Genomic DNA, 20,727 nt, shown 5'->3' on the forward strand with positions numbered 1-20,727 from the left:
TAGCACACATGCATTACATGTGAGCAGGCTGTGTTCCATTTCAACTCAATGACAATATGCTGCATGTCCTTTCCCAGTCTCATCCCCATTACAAGCTGCACTGTCCTGTCCCAATTTTTTAAGAAAAATAAAGCAAAAATAATGTCGACTTTCTTATTTGTGTTACGATATATATTTTATATACTACATGATATCGATCAGATGTTGAAGGCCTGGCATACATTCATTGTAAATAATACATATTATTAGCTTATGATTCAAATGTATTATACTGTATGAATAGTTTGATTTTCTAATTTAATTAATTTGTAATTCTTACAATTTTTCTGTGTTTTCAGTCTGATAAATCTTCATGGAAATAGTGCAGCACATTTCAAATCTTTATTGTATTAACAGTTTTCACAAAATGCTTTGTATCTCTGATTTGAGTATTTTATTTATGTTCACTTGTTACTTTTAGTTTTTCGTTTCGATTTTAAAGTAAAATTACACACACAGTCCCTCGCCTCATTCCAAGAATGTCCGGTGTTTGAATCCTGCACCATCTGGAGTCACAGCCCACAGTTTTGTGGTGTAAGACTTTAATTGGTAGGACAGAAATATTCTCCTACCTACACTCCTACCAAATCTGGACCTTTGTGAAAATATTGCAGGTAAAAGTCTTAATATTACGACACAAAAATCGGTAGAACAATATCATTCAAATACATATACCCAGTAACTGTCCCTTTAGCATAAGCATTTACTGATAAATTGTTTTTTTTGCAGAGAAAAATAACTCCAGGACTCAAATGCTAAATGCTAAATCTCAGTGGGACTTTCCTTGTTAAATAAAGGTCAGTAAAATATAAATAAAACAGAGGTGACAGTTCTCCCTCCAACTCCAGATTCAGCAGTTATTGGGCAAAACCTGTCGCCCAATTAAAGTAAACCACAGTATGACAACATGGGGCAGAATAAAGATCTCTGCAAGTAGAACTATTAATATTATTATTGTATACTTTTACCACTGAAGAAAATGATGGGTAAATAAATAGGCCTACATATGCTGTATGATTTTTTTTAAGATTATGTAACTTAATAATGCTGAATTGTCCTTTCTAGGCTGCTAGGAGCAAGGTAGCACAGAACAGCTGTTTTCGAAGCACACTTAGAGCCCATTGAAGTAATTGGATACCAGGAAGTGTCTGTGTGTAATCTGCCTAAACCCAATTCTAAAGGGAACAGAACTGGTGCGAACTATAAGACTGTTATTTTCTCCAGACCAGGCCACAAAGCACCCGGAGGCAACAGTGATATCTCGTGATAGATAAAAATGTATTTATAAAATCCATGTTTCTATTTTGACATGAGAAGATCATGTTCCAAAACACGGAAGTAGTCGAATCAAAATGTTGAGAAAACGCCACAGGAGATTTAATAAAGCAAATATACACAAGCAAATATATATATGTATTTTCACATTCCACATTACACACATTTTTCACGTAGAAGTCACAGTATGAATTGACTGACTTCATTGACAGCACTGAAACAACAGACATTACTTTGTCAAAGCAAACAGTACACAGTATTTGTACACATATAAATATACCGGTCGGCAGATTTCAAAGTGGTGTGTGTTGAGAGAGCACAGCTGGTGAACTACAAACTGGAGTTGTCAATTTGTTCATGTGCTCTTTACATACAGTTTGGCATAGACACTATTTTTATCATACAGTATTTACACTATTTGGCTAAAGCTCATTTATCTGTCTACTTTACCAGCACATTCACCTTTTCTGTCCTTTCATTAAAAGGGAAATACATCTATTATATAATTTAGATTTGACTTTTGGGTGGTGCTTATCACACTGTTATTGTGTCCTTCAGCAAGGCACTTTATTATATTTTAATGTGGCCTCTGTCTTTGATTGTCTCATAATAAGTTATTAAGACTTTGTGTAAAATGGTCCTTTGTCGAGATAAAGTGATTAGGATTTATGTTTCAATCTATGCAATAAAAACTATTGGATAAATAATTTACTTACAACAGTATTAAAGAAGTAGTGGGCTAAAATGTACTCATGTAAGATAAAAAATACAAAGTAATGGTTCAAGAAATACCAAATGAGTAAAAAGGCATTTTGGTAAAGGTCCACTCAAACATAAATATTTAAATCATAAAATATTGTCAACTTGATGACTTTAAATTACTCAAGTACAATTTCACTCAAAGGCAAGTGTCTGGAAAAAAAACTAAAATAATAATAAAAATAGTAAAAGTACTGGTACTTGAGTAAATCTAGCTGAGTACCTCTGACAAAAGAGTGTGAAATATGTAAACACCTGTAAATGGTTGAATTATTTCACTTCTTAGGTTCACTTTCAAATAAGTTCCGTTATCTACAATGCTCCTGTTTATTGACGCGTGCCGCAAGCTTTTTGTCACTGTCAACACCCTATTTTTTGGTCTACTGTTTCTCTCTCCAACCCAAGACAATGTTAAATAGTATGTATTCATAGTTTATTACCCTGTACACAGCTTTGACATTTTTTTGTATTACTTTGATGGTCCATTTTCCATTTGCCTCTCCACTGGTGTTGTCGATGAGATTCTGTCGTCGGTGAAAATGCTTGATCTTACATTACATTGAGGTAAGGCTGCTGTGGACACGGCTTAGCACATCACTTAGATACAACACTGTTAATTCTTCGCTCCCATTGGCTGTCCTGCCTGAGTGTTTCCATGGATGCATTACAAGTGTCCAAAAGCCTGGCTCAGTCTTACAGCACGACACAATCTGGAAAAAGGCATTCAAATATAGAGTGAAGCTAGACATCATTTACTATATTTACAAGCAAGAATACTGGCAATTTTACAGGTGCAAAACACTGTCATTTTCATTGACGAAATCATTATAATCATGAAGTGACATCATAACCCCTTAATAGAGTCACACCGTGTAACAAGCCAGTAAACTCAATTAGGAGATCACTGGATATCATGGTGATTAGCTGTGCTGGGCTAAATTAGATGGTAACCACGTTTTTCTCCTACTTATTTTTACCTGTGGGACCACTATTTAGAGAAATTGGTCAATCCAGACAATTAGTTTGTTAGGAAAACAGGAAAGGGGTTGGATAGAAGATTTTGTTATTATTTATGATTTTTAAAAGATAAATAAATTTAAATATATTCTCACTCCAAGCTCAAACACAACAAACAGCGCTCATGTGGAATAAGTACTAGTGATTTCAAATTCAAGCAGCCACAATTAGCAACAAAGTGTAATAATTTCACCAAGACGTTGATACTGATTAAATTGCCCCCTCACAAGTCAAACATTGGTGCAGTTAGTAGACGGTGGCGTTTCCGGCTTACTACGTATCTCCTTGATATCGTTAAGCGGGGAGTCGCTCGTACCGATCTGGCATTTGAACACTTGCTTGTACGCTTTCCTGAAGTTCTCGGATAGGAAAGCGTAGATGACCGGGTTAACCGAGGAGTTGCTGTAGGCCAGACAGTGAGCGGCAACACGTAGCACGAAGGAGGCCTGGTTCAGTGGGAACGTTCCGAACTCCACCCAGAGGTGCACCACGTGATGAGGCAGCCAGGAGATGCAGAAGACCACCACCACCACCAGCACAGTCTGGGCAGTCTGTGGAGAGAGGACAAAGATCGGTTGAGGATTCTACAGAGAGAAAGAATTAACAGTATATAATCAGCTTGTTTGGTTAGCTGGTTAGTTCAATAAAATGGACCATGTACAGTTGTTGCCCTTATGCAGTGAACCATAGCTATCCATTTACCCATTTAACTAGGGATGGGACAATAGATAATAGTATAATAATACAATCATAATGTGTGGTACATTTTGTTGAATCATGATGGTGATAATTGCCACCAGATTGTGCAGGAAGAAGCTACATTTGCATTATGTTTTCGTCTATATGACTTGTGTTCACCCTTAACAAAGTACAATTTAATAATGGTTATTTAATCAAGGACCTAATTAATAATATTTTCATAATGAATATTAACATGCATAACATTTTTAAACCATTAGCCATTTTAATCATCCTGATATTATCCTTAATTGCAATCATTTTGGCCATGATAAACGTGACACAACATTTCAAGTACATACACTGTATTTACACATTTACACCTAATACATTCTATCCCACGCTTCCACATACAGAAAGAGTCACACACATTCATACAGAGCCAGTACTCGACCTAAACAGACTAATTCTGCATACTCTTGAGGTTTTTGTTTAGTCCCGTCTTTATAGAGTCAGTCAGCATAGTCCACGGTGTAATGGCCTAAAGGGGAATGACAATGGTGCAGTCATGCAGAGAGGCTATTTTCGGCCGTACCGACTTTATAGTGTAATAAACAACATCACAAAATTCTTCAAACAGCCAGGAGCCATTTAGAATATTGCACCCCAGATATACTCATATCTTCAAAACTCAATAGGCTAGCCAACTCCTCCACCTTAGGGGGGGCTCTCCACCCACTTGGAGAGGGTAAGTCACCTTTTTCCATTTGAGAACCATGGCCTCGGATTTGGAGGTGCTGATTCTCATCCCAGCTGCTTCAGACTCGGCTGCAAACCGTCCCAGTGCATGTTGCAGGTCCGGGTTTGATGGAGCCATCAGGACAACATCATCACCAAACAGCAGAGATGAGAGTCTTTGGTCCCCAAACTGGACACCCTCCGATCATAAAAATAATGAACAGAACCAGGGACAAAGGGCAGCGCTGGGTCTGAGTTAGTACCAGCAATACAAACTCAACACCATACTCCTTGAGCAGGGTGAAGGGACATCACAAGGGCAAACTCCCATGCATACTCAAGCCCCCGTTGGAGAATATAGAGCTGGTCCAGTGAACCACGGCCGGGGCGAAAACCACTCTGAATCCGAGTTTCAGCTATCGGTTGGATTCTCCTCTCCAGTATCCTGGAGTAGACCTTACCCGGGAGGCAGGAGGGGTGGGATCCCTCTGTAGTTTGAACACACCCTCTGGTCCCCTTTTTTAAATGGAGAGACTACCACTCCGGTTTGCCAGCCCAAAGGTACCGTCTCAGACTGTCCCAGGCCGCCATGTTGCAGAGATATTGTCATAGATACCAATTCACCCCTGGAGCCTTGCCACAGAGAAGTTTGCCCACAACATCAGTGACTTCAGCTTGGGTGATGGACAGCCTCTGAGTCTCACTTTCTGCTTCCTCCTGAGAAGAGGAGATTTAGGAGATCCTCACAGTATACTTTCTACCGTCCACAACATCCCCAGTCAAAGTCAACAGCTCTCTGTCTGCACCATAAACAGTGTTGGTGAAGCATCAGACATCAGGTTTGCCAAAATGTCTATCCCAATGTGATAGAGTGGATGGTCTTGAATCAAATTGGCCAGCAGGTGTCACCCGCTCTATAAAAAAAAACCTCTACCACTTCCTCATCCTCTGTTTCTCCCACTTCCGCCTCAGATTGGGCCCTGTCGACGCCCTGTTCTCCTGTTCTCAGGTAGTTTCGGCATTTTCCATAACAATCTTAATTCTACCGCCACTAATTTATATTGCACTAGTGCCTATGGGGAACTCCTGGTTTGCGCTTTGGCGACGTCCGCTGCCTGTCAAGGGTGCGCAGCAGAAGTTTCCCAGCAAAGGTACAAGAGAGCTGCACTTTAGGCCAATATCTGCTTGTGATTGTATAATTTCACTGAGACTAATGTTTTATTATGGTATTTATTGAGAAGTTATTTATATATTTATATTTATATGTGCAATTGCTGTTGGAATTCATGTGCAATTACTATGAAATTCATGTGCAATCTATGTGCTGTCGTGACACATATTCATGTGCAATTACTGTCGTGATCACATGCAATGGTATTTATGTATTTATTTATTTGTCTATGGGAGTTTTTATTTATTTATAGGAGATCTTCTACTGAAAGTGTTTTTCAGACTTCCTATAAGTGATCTGTTCTGTTCTTCTGTATCTACCTCTGTATCTACCTGCGTTGCACCAATGAAATTTCCCCATGTGGGACAATAAAGGAATATCTTATCTTATCTTATCTTAAACAAATCACATATGGTATTAAAAATGTCTATGCCTCGTGTCAACAACAACTGTTTGCTATTTGATATTTCAGATTTTTCACTTCATTTGTAATTTACTGAAGTTTCACTTTGCATTGAAATGTGATGTTCCCATTGGGGCTGTCTATGAATTGATGGCACTAAAGTTGATGTAGAGAGTCAAGATAGTGTATATTTTCCTCATTTTGGAAAAGGTAAAACTTTCATTGTCTATAATGTGTTACATCGGGCGGTATTATCAGCGGAATCCCCACTGTTTTATGGAGTGTGTCGTACAATAAACAAGATGTGCAGTCAGATGTGGTAATGGTCATAATCCAATAAAGTCATTATGTAAGTTGGTGGAGTGTATCAAAATATGAAAACACAGCTGCGATAGAGATAAAGAGCTATTTTCTTCCCAGGATATCTGCCTTCAGCTGTGAGTAGTGCGCATTTTCAATTTGCAAGGATTTCACAACCACGACTTTGTCTTCAATTATGATTGCAAATTTGCAATGAAAAATAAATTAAGAAAATAGCATCCATAGTTTGGTAATCCAGACCAACATGTTAACTCTCATCTGATCCCCTGGATTTGGAGATTGAGCACAAGAAATTGCACTGTGAATAGTAAGACTATACCTTAGAGAAACTGTACCTATTTTTTTTTTTTCATTTAGTTGAGCAAAATGTGTTTTGCTCCAATACAGATATATTGTGAAACCATAATGTTCTCTATTGTATCGAGATTATCTCTCCATCCAGCTGACCCACGGAGGGTCATGTGACGTGGATAATGATTTAAGACGCACACCTGTGATGAGGCTATAAAGGCACCTGCGTGTTTTATGTGCCTTGTGCTATATTTTGATTAACCAGATCCCAGAACGGAATCGCGCTGGAGAGATAGTCTCTTCACTCAGAGAACCATGGTTACATACTGTAACCGTAACGTTCTCCATTGTATTGAGACTAGCTCTCCAGCCAGTTACATATTCCATAAGGGTACATGTACATATTATGTACAGGACCCTCCGTGGGTCAGCTCCCGTTCACATAGAATATGTAACTGGCTGGAGAGATAGTCTGTTCACTCAAAGTCTCATGGTTACATACTGTATGAGTAATAGTAGAAAAAAGCTTCAGTTGTAGTCATCTGGACTCAGTTTGAAAAAGTAGACGTTTCGACTCTCATCCAAGAGTCATTGTCAATAACAGAATTTAGGTCGAGAACTCCGATATTAATACTGTTCTGTGGTAAGACCCGCCCATTGGGAGGAGCCTTCCTGAAGTAGAAAGAGTTGTTGGTTTCAACAGAAACTCCCCCCTTGTATCTACCGAGCTAGCCTATTCAGAATCTTAATGGGCTGTTAAAACCTCTTTGTCTCAGTGAGACCCTGGCTCAACTGAGACAAAGAGGTTTTAATAGCCCATTAAGATTCTGAATAGGCTAGCTCGGTAGATACAAGGGGGGAGTTTCTGTTGAAACCAACAACTCTTTCTACTTCAGGAAGGCTCCTCCCAATGGGCGGGTCTTACCACAGAACAGTATTAATATCGGAGTTCTCGACCTAAATTCTGTTATTGACAATGACTCTTGGATGAGAGTCGAAACGTCTACTTTTTCAAACTGAGTCCAGATGACTACAACTGAAGCTTTTTTCTACTATGGAACACGCCTGGACGAATGAGGGATTACACCGACATGTATGAGTAATGTTGTTTTGCCCCTCTTAGGTGTTTTGCATCGAATTAAAAACATTTTTATTATTATTATTTTTTATTCTCACAAATAAACAGGAAGTGCGCTGTTGGCATGCTAGTTGTTGTTAGTCATGACCATGGATGTATTATAATAACTGGATAAGGCACGCCCCATCTGATCCAAATAGAGTAGTGGCTGCTCCGCTGTACTGCAGCCTCACGACCCACACATTCAGAGAGCTCGGCTTGTCAAATTATCGACAGTGCTCAATTCTTTTAGTCTAAAAATAAAAAAGAACAAATTTCATTTTTTCACAGTTTCTAAAATCTTAATTTTTTTATTTTTGACATTACGGTGAGCAATGTACGATAATCTGCTGTGGATGTGCCAATAAAGCATCATGGAGAATGGTCCAGAACAAGCTCCACAACCAGGAAGTAATGTGGAAGAAAGAGCTTGCCTATGAGCACTCGCCATTGACTTGAATCAACCGCCATCTTGTCTTCCCTGGGCTTGGTCACGACAGCAAAACTTGGTCTGACTTTTGAAATGTATGAAAAGAGCTTATAAAGTTAAGGTAGTGAATAATTATAATACTTGGAATACAAAAGTGACGAATGTGCTGCTCAGTGGCTGAGTGGATAGCACTCCATGTGAGCGAGCCGCAGTGTTGTGAGTCTGAAGGTTCCGACAATTTGCTGCACGCCCTTCCCCACTCTCATTCCCTACACTATACCTCCCTATCAAATAAGGCCGACGGGGAAAAAAAAACTTTGAAAAATAGTATCTTAGGGACAGCTGCAAATATCTTACTTTAAAATTAAGTTGTTCTGTTTGTCATGTTTAAATAAATAAATAAAAAAGCAGATATAGCACATTTAATTGAATTATTCTAATGAAACTGAATGATACAATTCAAAATATTTGACAAACTTTATTGAGTTAGCCCACTTTATAAAACTTCTGACTCAAAAGCCAAATGTCTTTTTTGTACACCTGACATTGAAAGCAACAGGTTATAAATGCCACTGCAGCCTTGTCCTGAGAGCAATCAAGTCGAGCTTCCTTGTTCTTGTGGCTGATTAGTGCACACTACAGAGTCTTTTATCTGTGCTGTTTAGCACTTATTACAGGGCAACCTCATTTGAACCGTTACAGAGGGTGCCACGTGGGGTAATGCCTCTTGGAATCGGTGCACAAAGGCACAATCACAGACTGGAGTTTAATTTAGACTTCATTTTGAGCCTCATTGGGTTGGACAAATATAATACAATGAGATGCATCATTGTTCACACATATCACTTTGTTGAAGTAGTGAAAGGTAATTCAAGTAATAAAATCAGGTCATAAAATACACCTCAAATAGTTATCTGTCATGTGTGTTAGCTAAAATAATGAGAGAGGTTTAAATATCTGAGACAAACCAACCTTAAAACTGAGTCAATCTGCTTTTGAAAATAATTATATCCTACATTGTATTTAATAACATATTTGGACAAGCTGAACAAATGAAGGGATCAGGACTAAAAGCAAAGGCCAAAAATGTTGTAAGTGGTTCATTATAACCATCTGTGAGCATTTAACGATAAATAAGATGCCATAACACTATGTTAAAGAGATGAAATATATTTGTTAATAATAATTCAGCAATAGTGTGTCACAAGGCACAAGCTAAAGCATGTTTGTCCCAAGCCTAGATAAATATTCCTGCCTCAGATATTCATTTCAAAATGAAAAGATGATATAACTTTATTAAGCACGTTCAGGGTTTGCAATGTGGTCACACGGCAATTAAATCGCTCTGGCAGTAGCAATAGTAAGTGCAAGAAGTGAGAGCTGAGGGAGCCCGGTGTGTCCGTTCATGGCTTCATGCACAAACCAAGGACATATTCAAAATCTGAGACAGCTACACTGGTACTAAAAATGCATTTATAGAATAAAAACATTCGGCTACTCTTATTTTAGCATTTTAGCCTTAAGAAAATCCAGTTATAATACCAATGTAATGTCTGAAGGTTGTGGGGGGGCTGGATAATTTCTCTATCCTCTGAGGGGGTGCGCCTTAAAAAGGTTGAGCAGCACTTACCTGCCCCCTATCCCCGCCCACATCCCTGTACATAGTCATGATTATTTGAGACAATGAGACTTTGATTGAAACATGTTTTGTACTAAAATGTCACATAGCCACTTTCCACAAATAAAAATCTTCTGCTTGTTACAGTGAAATGTCAAGAAGAGGCAGGGCTTTTTCAGTTCTGCACTTTTGAGCAGGAAGTCAATAGAAAAGTTTAAAAATGTGCAGTTTACAATGAATAAAATGTAAAAGGATGAACTACTTATGTTTTTGTTCAATACCTACCTGTAAAAAGCATAATATGTCTCCTTTAATCATTTCCAATCATTTCTATTTGTACAAAACAGTACAGTTCAAAACACATACAATAAAAACAATGCTGTGTACATGTTCTACCCAGTAACAGGAGTCTTGATCCTCCCTGTTGAGACCAAAGTAGGGACTACAAAAAGAGTCTGATGGGGGGAAATGGTTTGTTGTTTTGACCTGAAGGGAACAGCCAATATGAAAATCAAGAAAAATGTGTTGGCGATATCTCTAGCCAGATGATTTTTATATCACTGCTGTTTTTATGCCTCCCTGAGCATCATTAGTCTGTGGGCCATCAGCAGTGCCCTTCTACAATGGACACTGTCTCAATATTATGAGCCACACCATTATCTTGGATGACAGATAAATGCCACATTCAAAGGTTACATGTGGTCCCGGGATACAACAAACAGCTAAGTATTTGTGTTAAAGTATATGGTACTGTGAAGCTTGGCCATAGGGTATTTCTATGCCCCTTGAGCAAGACACTAAACACCCAAGGGAACTTATATCTGCTAACTAATAACGTATTAAAACTGTCAAATTTGGAAGATTAAGTGGCAAATGCTAACACCATAGAAAATGTGTGATCTGAGCCTTATAAACAGGTTGATCTATTGACACAAAAGTGGTGAGTTGAATGTGAAGATCAGGACAACACATATTGGCTCCTTTAAAGTGGTGCTTTTAACGGGCACCAGGCTCATCAGGATGTGAAGTGCTCTGCAATTTACCTTGTTATTTTGCAGTTTATTTCAGTCTTTAGCTGGGTACAGGGAAGGATGTTTTAGGCTGGTTTCAATAGAATTATAAAACATCACCTATTGATGATGTGCCATGGATTCAGCCCAAAGTTAATTGATGTCTTCATCGTTATGCAGGAAATGCATTTAGCTGAGATGGTGGGGGTGAACGCTGCTATTGAAAATTCTGCAGACAGCTGTATGAGGGATGCACAGTGCACCGCAGTGAGTTTACTGAAGAGTGTGGACACATTACTAAGATGGATATAGCCCAACATGACCTTGAATCTCTTAATCGAGTGTAGCCACAGCTGAAAGACACGGTGAAGTCCATGGGTCAAGCAGAGCTAACACACAAGGTCAGAGTTCAAGAAAAAACTCTGCTCAGCAATGATGCTGCTGTGTCTAAGGCTGAAGTCCATACTTCATGTGGATGTAATAATACTGGCATACAGTCAACTGCATAATAGATGTTTTTTTTCTTAATCTATGAACTCAATAGAAAACATTTCAAAAACAGTACTAAATAAATGAATAGCAACTAAAGCGATGTGAAGACATTTAAATCCCTAATCCCTAATTTATCAAGGTCCATGGTAGAGAATGTTTCAAAGGTAGATATCTACAAAATGTTTGTCAATGTTTTATCAAGACATTTCATCTGGAAGTCATTTTCAATCTGAAGGTCTGTTCTAAATTAGTCCTGTCCAAAGGGACAGGAAGCTGCTCTGATTATGTTTACCTGATGGCTCTGGGTTCTACTCTATTCTCTGCTAAACTCACTACTCAAGTACATGACTGACATTTGACTGGTTTGATCTCATTAAACAGAAGGTAGATTATATATTATTTATCGATTTACAATTGGCTATCCACCTCAATCTTAAAACAAACAAACCACCGATTAAAAGACATTGAGGTGCCAATGTTAACCAGGGGGAAGGGATGGTTTAGGAGATGTGAAGGTGAAGATCTATTAAAAACATGTGAAGATCTATTTAAAAACATGTGAAGATCTATTTAAAAACATGTGAAGATCTATTAAAAACATGTGAAGATCTATTTAAAAACATGTGAAGATCTATTAAAAACATGTGAAGGTGAAGATCTATTAAAAAACAAGCAAACAAAAAAATCAAATAACAAAGAGGGCTGGGGAGAAAAATGCTAGCTTGGTATAATCCACCCCATAATTGATTTGACTTGGACATGAATGATAGCCTAAATGTGCTCTGCTACCAAACCCCCCTATATTATAGTGGAGTGTGACTAAATAAGAAATAGGTCGCACCAGTGCTACTAGCTGCAATTAATTTGTGACAGCCAACTTAGCTGAACATACTTTTAATCCTTACTGTTAACATGTAGCATATATGCATTTAAATATAATAAAGGGTCTTTTGTTCTACATAAACATTAAAAATAAATACATTACATTGCATTCCTGATGCACTGTGACCATGTGGCAAATGGCTGACAATTAAAATGGCTAAGTGCTTTCATTTAATACAGAGACATGCAGCATACTGAGAGCATTTAAACTTACATTGAGAACCTGAAGGATTTCTTCAGCACTGTTACTTGCAGATGCTATTCAAATGTATTAGACATTGCCTAATGTTAATTTTCATAATCACCTAAAACCATCTGCACGTCTGACTGACTCACAATGCGAAAAACCCAGGTCTTCCATCATAACTGGCTTTTAATGCATACTTCAAGAGCAAGAATCCATTAGTAGTTGCCAAGTGAAATGAGCTTCAGCACTGATGTATCCACAGGGGAAATGAATAGGATTATGACACACGGAGTGTTGTTGCACTTAAAAAAAGCTGTTCTTGTTCAGATTCCTGTTGGGCTGTCTTAAATTGCGGTGGAGATTATGAGGTGTATTTCACAACAGAGGTGGGATTGACCTTGCGTGTTGCAGCTGTCATGATATTTCAGCCAGCACACAACCTATTGATTAAACACTTATTTGTATGCCCAAGTTTCCACCAAGGACACTAAGCAATTTGTCACTTCTGATTTAGGTCATTTGTAGTAGAGAGCATATAACTGATGATCGCTAAATTAACTGTGAAAGGTTATTTTAACCAATCCAGTCCCAAATGAAGTGGGTTGATTACAAGAAGAGGACAGCGCAAAATGTGTTTTGCGTATATCAATATGCAAATGACTGCAGTCAGATTACATATGAGACTAGTGGTGGTGACACTTGACAGGAAAGAACAAAAAGGGGAAAACAATATTGGGACTTGTTAAATTAGCTTCCATGTGCCTGGATCATTAACTTAATCCTAAGAAGACATTTTGAAAGGTGGGCACCTTTACGGCCATATTTTTATTACCATATGGCAGCCAACCACCAAATACAGCTTCACAAAGGGACAAGTAAATGTTCTCTTGGTTGGACTAATGAAAATGTTGGTGAAAGGATCAGATCTGGTATAAAATGTGAATTAACATCACTACATATACAAAGAAAACCCAAACAGGCTGAAAACTTTTGCAAACAGTCACACACGTCACTGCACTATTAATGTGGTAAGAAGTTGATGATGTCATGATTTCAGATGGAGAGCAGGGGTCTTTTTTTATAATTCAAGAGATGCACTGTTTTAAAAGAAATATCCACTCAGAAAATCCACACATTTTAAAACCTTATAATCATTATTTTTATTGTATTGGTTCCATAGTACTGACAGGGACAAAGCATAAACTAAGTCAACAAACCAGCCAGTTTCTGACAGTAAAACAGATTCCACTATATAATGTTGAACTGTTGCCAGCTCTGTTTTAAACTAATATTGTGACGTCACATGAACACAAACTATAGAACAGGCCTCAATAAAAAGCACCAAGAAGAACTCCATTCAACCAAAACAGGCAGCTATTTGCTTCTTCTAAAAGGTGATGATAGCATTGTTTCCCTAATACTTATCTCTATAGACCATTGGACTGTATAATTTGCCAGACCTTTAGCTTGCATAAAAATTGTATCAGCATAAAACAACAAATTTCACACTCACACGGGAGCGGCTGATATGACTGTTATATCTCGTTTCACAGTTTACCCTTAAACCCCTGTGCAGTGTTTGTTCTGATTTATTCAAATAAGTTATTGTTTAACAGTGGCTGACAGTGTGGTTTGCCTGTGACAGACTGTGCAGTTTTATAGGGGTGTTTGCGAGTTTGTCACACAGCTGTCGCATTTCCCATTGCCTTTGATAACTCCGTCATTGCTCTGCACTCCAGCTCAACCATAAATCACCCGATTAATGGAAAAGCCTGTTCAACCCGCGAGTAATAAAGACATGTTAAATTACGACGACACATGGGTTATCAGAGCAAGCTGCTGTGTGAGAGTAGCCGACACAACCTGACAAATAGGGCTCCTAACATTATTACTAGCTTTGATTAATTACACTTAATCTGTGGTTTAGTCACCTTGGGAAACTTGTAATATTTGAACCATGAAATGTGATGGTTCAAATTTGAGGAAACAGCAGCAATATGGTACAGCTGTAGACCAGGATCTGGTAAAATGATGGTGGCATAAAGAGCTCACTTATGTCATGGCACGACTCACTATTGAACTTCTGCTTTGAGTGGATCCGATTGGGAAAGCATGGGATGACTTCAGCCTTTATTGTCAGATTATTATCAATTATCACAACGTTACATATTAAAGAAATGTGAAGTCTCTTGGCACGACGTGAAGCAAATGCACTTTTAGGTGTAATATTTTAGGTAGATGCATCGTTGGGCTGTTTTAAGTCAGATATGAAGCATACAAAATGAAAGAGGGACCAAGTGAAATGTAATATGCTTATTTCAATGGAACAAACAGCCAACTTATGTTCTCCATGTAATTTAACACTGTCAGACAGGATTTTATTATGTGTTGGTGCATTTGGGGGCTCACTGCATGTTAAAACCCATCACAAGCCACTGGACTCTTGCTTTATCATTCTTACAGCTCATCATTCATATCGATTTATATCAGGGGATTCAACTAAAACAAAAGGTATTGTTGCTTTAAAATAGTATTATCATTATTAACAGATACATTATTCCTGATCCTCACACTTAACATTGCCAAAAGAAAAAGCAACATGGGAAACGTACCTTTTTCTTTGATGCCTCTGACTTTTTGGACATGTTTCTAAGCTTTTTGTGTAGGTGATTTAAAACCTGGAAGGCACAAAACATAAGTGAGGAAAACACATCCAACGAGTCCAAAAGCTTGTGCATGAAACAAACGTGCGCCTACCTTCGCGTAACAGAAGGAAATGAGGAGCAGAGGCAACACATAACCAAAAACAAACGTGCACACCACATAAATCTTCTTCTGGTTTTGATCCGGCCACACTTCCCAGCAGTACGTGCGGTTCTCACCCCCGTGGAATATGTTCTGGTAATACATGATGGGCGCAGCCATGGCCAGCGACAGTATCCAAATGACCACCACTCCGATCAACGCGTGTCTGGACACGCGGATGGACGAGGACTTTCTGGAGTGCACGATCGCGATGTAGCGGTCCACGGACATGGCGGAGAGCGTGAAGATGCTCACGAGCATGGAAACAGTGAAGAAGTAATGGATGAATTTGCATATGAACGCGCCGAGGACCCAGGTGGGCATCATGTAAATGGTGGATTGAAAGGGGATGCAGAAGAGCAGGTAGGACAGGTCGGCTATGCTCAGGTTGAGAATAAAAATGTTGGTTGTGCTCCGTGGTTTCCCCGGCTTACTTTTGGCCAATACCGTGATGACCATAGAGTTCCCAAGCACCCCGAGCGTAAAGATGAGTCCAAACACGAGGAGCGTGATGAAATTATCCGCGCCAATGCCAAATAAAAGTTTATGGTCTTCTTCTTCCCCTCTGCTAATGTTCCAAGGCTCCTCGTAGAGCCAGACAGCCTCCGACAAGTTCATATTTACTTATGTCAGCTAAAAACTAGAGGAAATTGTTGTGTTGCGCATGGCACAGTTTTTAAAAGTCGTCGTTGGAGATGCTTTCCATTTACGCACGGCGTGGATGCTCTTGTTTGACATTCCGCAGCTGCAGCGTTTCAAATCCACATGTGTCTGCAACAACACGAACTCGCACTCTCATCTTTCTGTTGAAATGTGTCCGTGAGTCCCGGTGAGTCCCGGTGAGTCCCGGTGAGTCCCGGTGCGTCCCGGTGCGCACCTGATGCTGCTGCGCTTCTACAGACGCGTCGTTCCCAGCTCTAAAGACCCGCTCTTGCGCGCGCTCTAATATAACGGGGGCTGGGCCACTAAGGCACGTCAGTACCACGACATCGCCCTCCTCTGACAGGGCCTGAATATGAAAATATGTATTTTGAGTTTTTTTTGTTTCGTTGTTTGTTTCCTGACTGTAGACTACTGTTTTTCCTGTTCTTTTCCCTGTTGATTAATTTGTCTTCCAGCCCAATTTTGTGCGTAAATGCATATTATGCTCTGAATCCAGAGAAATGACTGAATTAATTCATGATCTCCACCTTTTTCTGTTTCCAGTTATTCTCAAATTTGGAACTAACTAAAATGGTATGAAAGAAGACAGGGGAACAAACTGCTGCCTGGAAAGCTATATATTTCTCATTAGAGCAATTCACACTTCACCCACTTCAAATAATCATTATCCAGAATCATTAAAGCAAATGTCTTTGTTTATTGGTGTAAACACAAGAGACTGCACAGTAATTTGTTTGGACTTTGAAAGATGGAGGCAGACGAATTGAGCAATTAACCCAACAGACACAGAGAAAAGGGCAACCAGTCAAAGGAAGTTTGAAAATTAAGAAAATAAATATATTTATAGTCAAATTTATTCCAAAACTTTTATCCACCCTCTTTTCAAGCCTGAGGAAAGAAACCTTCCTTCTCCCTTGACACTTGCCTATAGGCCTTCCTTAAAGACATGACCCTCATGGTCTCATGTCGGAGAGTTTTGAAAGGCATAACACACGTCATTCTGGCTCCTCTCAGGAGCAAAAGTTGCATTATTTAGTTTGACTGGTTTCAGTATCCAGATAGTGCATCCACCTTTTTCCTCTGGTCATGACCCATGAGAGAAGACATGTCAAATAAACTGTAACTGAGACTTCAGCCGCTTTTCCTATTCATAAATGAGATCCCAAGATACTTGAGCTCTTCTAAAGCGGCTGCGAAGCATATCAATCAATATTCTAATACTGCCAATGTCAGGGTGTTTTATTATGATCAGGATTTTACATGTTCTTATCATGAATGAAAAATAAATAAACAAACAAACAAACAAACAATCATATTAATCTTTTTCCTTCCTTTTACAACAATTAGGGGTAAAGATACTTGAACCTGAGGACAGGCCTATACTATACATATTGTTTGCATTATATATGAATTTGCTTCTACAATACTGTATCTTTCTGAGTGACAGCAGCCATGACTTGTATTGACGAGTGGCTCAGAAATGTGTATATGGTGTTTTCAAAATGCCCAACAGTAAAGTCTTGCTCAAATGTATTTTTAAAGGCAGAGGGGATTTAAATTATAGATGAAGTTGAATATCTTGGTTTGACTTTGGACTCAACCTTGTCTTTCAAAAACATGTAAAAACACGTAAAAACACTTCATTATTGCCAGAATATGCTGCTAGAATTAAAAAAATTACAAACCATGCTTCCTTTAAACCAATTGAATTAGTATACAAAAGTTTTAAAAATATGATATATATAAACCATACTCATAATATTATTGCTTCAGAAATATAACTATCTAAGTTTTGTCTATTTAAGACAATTCAAGTTAGCTCGTTCAATTTAAAAAGGTTAACAATGTATAACATGGTATTTATTAAATTCAGATCTGGGTCAAGTGAGAGCTTCTGCTGGAGGTGTCAACAAGTGCAGTCAGTCAAAGGCACAGAGATTTGGAACAGCGTCCCAGCTGCTATCAGAGACATTCAAGGAAAACCTCAAACATTGGCTCAAGAAGAACCAGGACTGTTTGTTTAGTTTTATTTATATGGTCGGGACAGTGCATGTTAATGAACATACATGACACATGTTGTAAACACAGCAGATTGTAGCCATGGGCTGATTTCCATCCGTTGTCCCGCATTTACTCTCACAAACACACTCTCATTCATACACCAGCATACTATTGTACATGTTTTTAGTGGTAGGGAAACCAAAGTACACAGAGAAAACCTACGCCACGGGCAGAACATGCAAACTCTACACAGACCCTGCGTTGATTCCTGTCCTGTCCTGACCTGTCAGGAACTACAGATGGAAAGTAGCCAATGAGCTAATATTTACATTGCATGTTCATTAATATGCACTGTCCCTTTAAATCAATAAATCTAAGAGTAAATCTTAAATTTCAAATCCTTGATTTCAGAAATATTATTCTGAAGCCAAAATACATTTGAACCCGGGGTCACTCTTTAGTCCATCGGGCTTTAGTGTCATGTGGAGTTCTGGGATGAAGTGCTCGATGAAAATTTAACACATGAACTGTTGGCCTTTTGTTCATTTGAAATGAGCTTGGTATGCAGCCGCATAGTTTAAATGTAGGATGTGAATATTTTTATTCTAGAAGATTTGCAGCTGGAGGCATAACTGTTTTTGCCTAGGCAAGGCAAGTTTATTTGTAGAGCACAATTTGTACACAAGTGCTTCACACAACAGAGAAAACAAATGCATTAAAATCACAAAGACATGACAGAAATCACAAAACAAGACAGCAAAGAGAAGAGTGCAGGTCAAATCCTTTCAGACATATGCAAAAAAACTACTTTTTTAGCATTGATTTGAACATTGTCTGAGTAGAAGCCTGTCTCACATCTTCAAGAAGACTGTTCCAGATTTTAGCTGCATAAAACTGAAACGCAGATTCACCATCTTTAGTCCTCACTCTGGCACCAGCAGGAGGCTGGTCCATGTTTAGTCCTGACTCTGGGCACCAGCAGGAGGCCGGTCCATGTTTAGTCCTCACTCTGGGCACCAGCAGGAGGCTGGTCCATGTTTAGTCCTCACTCTGGCACTCTGGGCACCAGCAGGAGGCTGGTCCATGTTTAGTCCTCACTCTGGGCACCAGCAGGAGGCCGGTCCCTGTTTAGTCCTCACTCTGGGCACCAGCAGGAGGCCGGTCCATGTTTAGTCCTCACTCTGGGCACCAGCAGGAGGCCGGTCCATGTTTAGTCCTCACTCTGGGCACCAGCAGGAGGCCGGTCCATGTTTAGTCCTCACTCTGGGCACCAGCAGGAGGCCGGTCCATGTTTAGTCCTGACTCTGGGCACCAGCAGGAGGCCGGTCCATGTTTAGTCCTCACTCTGGGCACCAGCAGGAGGCCGGTCCATGTTTAGTCCTCACTCTGGGCACCAGCAGGAGGCCGGTCCATGTTTAGTCCTGACTCTGGGCACCAGCAGGAGGCCGGTCCATGTTTAGTCCTGACTCTGGGCACCAGCAGGAGGCTGGTCCATGTTTAGTCCTCACTCTGGGCACCAGCAGGAGGCCGGTCCATGTTTAGTCCTGACTCTGGCACCAGCAGGAGGCCGGTCCATGTTTAGTCCTGACTCTGGCACCAGCAGGAGGCCGGTCCATGTTTAGTCCTGACTCTGGCACCAGCAGGAGGCCAGTCTATGTTTAGTCCTGACTCTGGCACCAGCAGGAGGCCGGTCCCTGAGGTCCTCAGAGTCAGAGATGGTTCATATGGCACTAACATGTCCGAGATGTGCTTTGGTGCCGGGCCAGGGAGAGAGTTGTACACAAGCAGCTGCCTATATAGTATATCAGATACGCGCTACACAATATGAAACTATCCAGAGGAACTGACGCACTGAAAAATAAAAATGGATGAGGTATGCAAGCGCAAGATGTAAACAGATTAGTTTTCATGTTTCAATGACTGTTTCCACTCAAAATGTATTATCGTCTTTTAAAAAAGACAAAGAACTGCAGCAATTCATTTCCATCGCCTTTTGGATTCACTACAGTAGGTTTCCTCTGTCAAAAGTCTAATGCTTTAACCACTGCACATTTTGGGCTGTTCTCTTGTCAATGAAGTGTATCATTACAATCAGTAATGAAAGAACGGTTTTGAGAAAGGTTGGAGGTTCAGAGATTTGCCGGCAGACAAAGCTTAGCTCAATAAAAAAGACTTGGTTACGAAAGGCCATTCGACATAAAGCTGGATGAGCAATGCTAATGCTCTTTCAGCACAAAGCCTATTTGTTTGTGGTATTATGATTAATAATAGACTACTGATATTATGCTACTGTGGTATTATGATTACTGCGACAAGTTGGCCATTGTCCAGGATGTACCCTGCCTAAGGCCCGAAGTCACTGGGATAGGCTCCAGTCACCCGCGACCCCGAAAGGGAACAAGCGGTAGAAAATGGATGGATGGATGGATGGATGGACGGTATTATGATTAATCTCACCTCTTAATGGACTGAGGGGACATCATTCAAAGGTCAGATGCAAGGCAAAATCAAGAACAAAACCAATTGATAAAAGGTCAAGCCAATATGACTTATTGTATTGCAAAAAAACTTTATCCAATCATTTTAAAACAATTAAAGTATATGTCACATGAGCAAAATCAATACTCAGGACGTGCCCTCTATTCAACATTAGATTTCTCAGCCTAAAGTACACAATTACATTTCTATGCAGTATTAATCTTGTTTGCTCCTGTAATAAAAATACATTAATGATGATTCAATTCTGTAAAGCGTATAATTATAATACAATAGTTATAACTTCATAAAAAAGAAAGGTGTCATAATTTGTTGGATGAATAATGTTGAACAA

General features: G+C 39.5%; 1 protein-coding gene across 3 annotated transcripts; it reads right to left on the reverse strand.

Moving 5' to 3' along the window:
• Positions 1–2,378: 2,378 nt before the first annotated feature.
• On the reverse strand, positions 2,379–16,059 carry LOC140374397 (galanin receptor type 1-like). 3 transcript variants are annotated; one of them, XM_072461280.1, is made up of 4 exons: positions 15,186–16,059; positions 15,041–15,106; positions 3,365–3,641; positions 2,383–2,783 (listed from the first exon to the last, which is right to left on the reverse strand). In XM_072461280.1, exons 1-4 carry the CDS (start codon positions 15,849–15,851, stop codon positions 2,767–2,769), a joined length of 1,026 nt encoding a protein of 341 aa, XP_072317381.1. In that variant the 5' UTR covers positions 15,852–16,059; the 3' UTR covers positions 2,383–2,766. The 3 variants fall into 3 exon arrangements, with proteins under 3 accessions (XP_072317380.1, XP_072317381.1, XP_072317382.1); XM_072461281.1 differs by having other exon boundaries at positions 2,384–2,783; positions 3,407–3,641; XM_072461279.1 differs by having other exon boundaries at positions 2,379–3,641.
• Positions 16,060–20,727: the final 4,668 nt, after the last annotated feature.

Source organism: Eucyclogobius newberryi, unplaced genomic scaffold (assembly GCF_026437365.1).
Source record: "Eucyclogobius newberryi isolate DKJ021-1_F unplaced genomic scaffold, fEucNew1.0.hap1 SCAF_3, whole genome shotgun sequence".
In the NCBI taxonomy this organism is placed as follows: domain Eukaryota; kingdom Metazoa; phylum Chordata; class Actinopteri; order Gobiiformes; family Gobiidae; genus Eucyclogobius; species Eucyclogobius newberryi.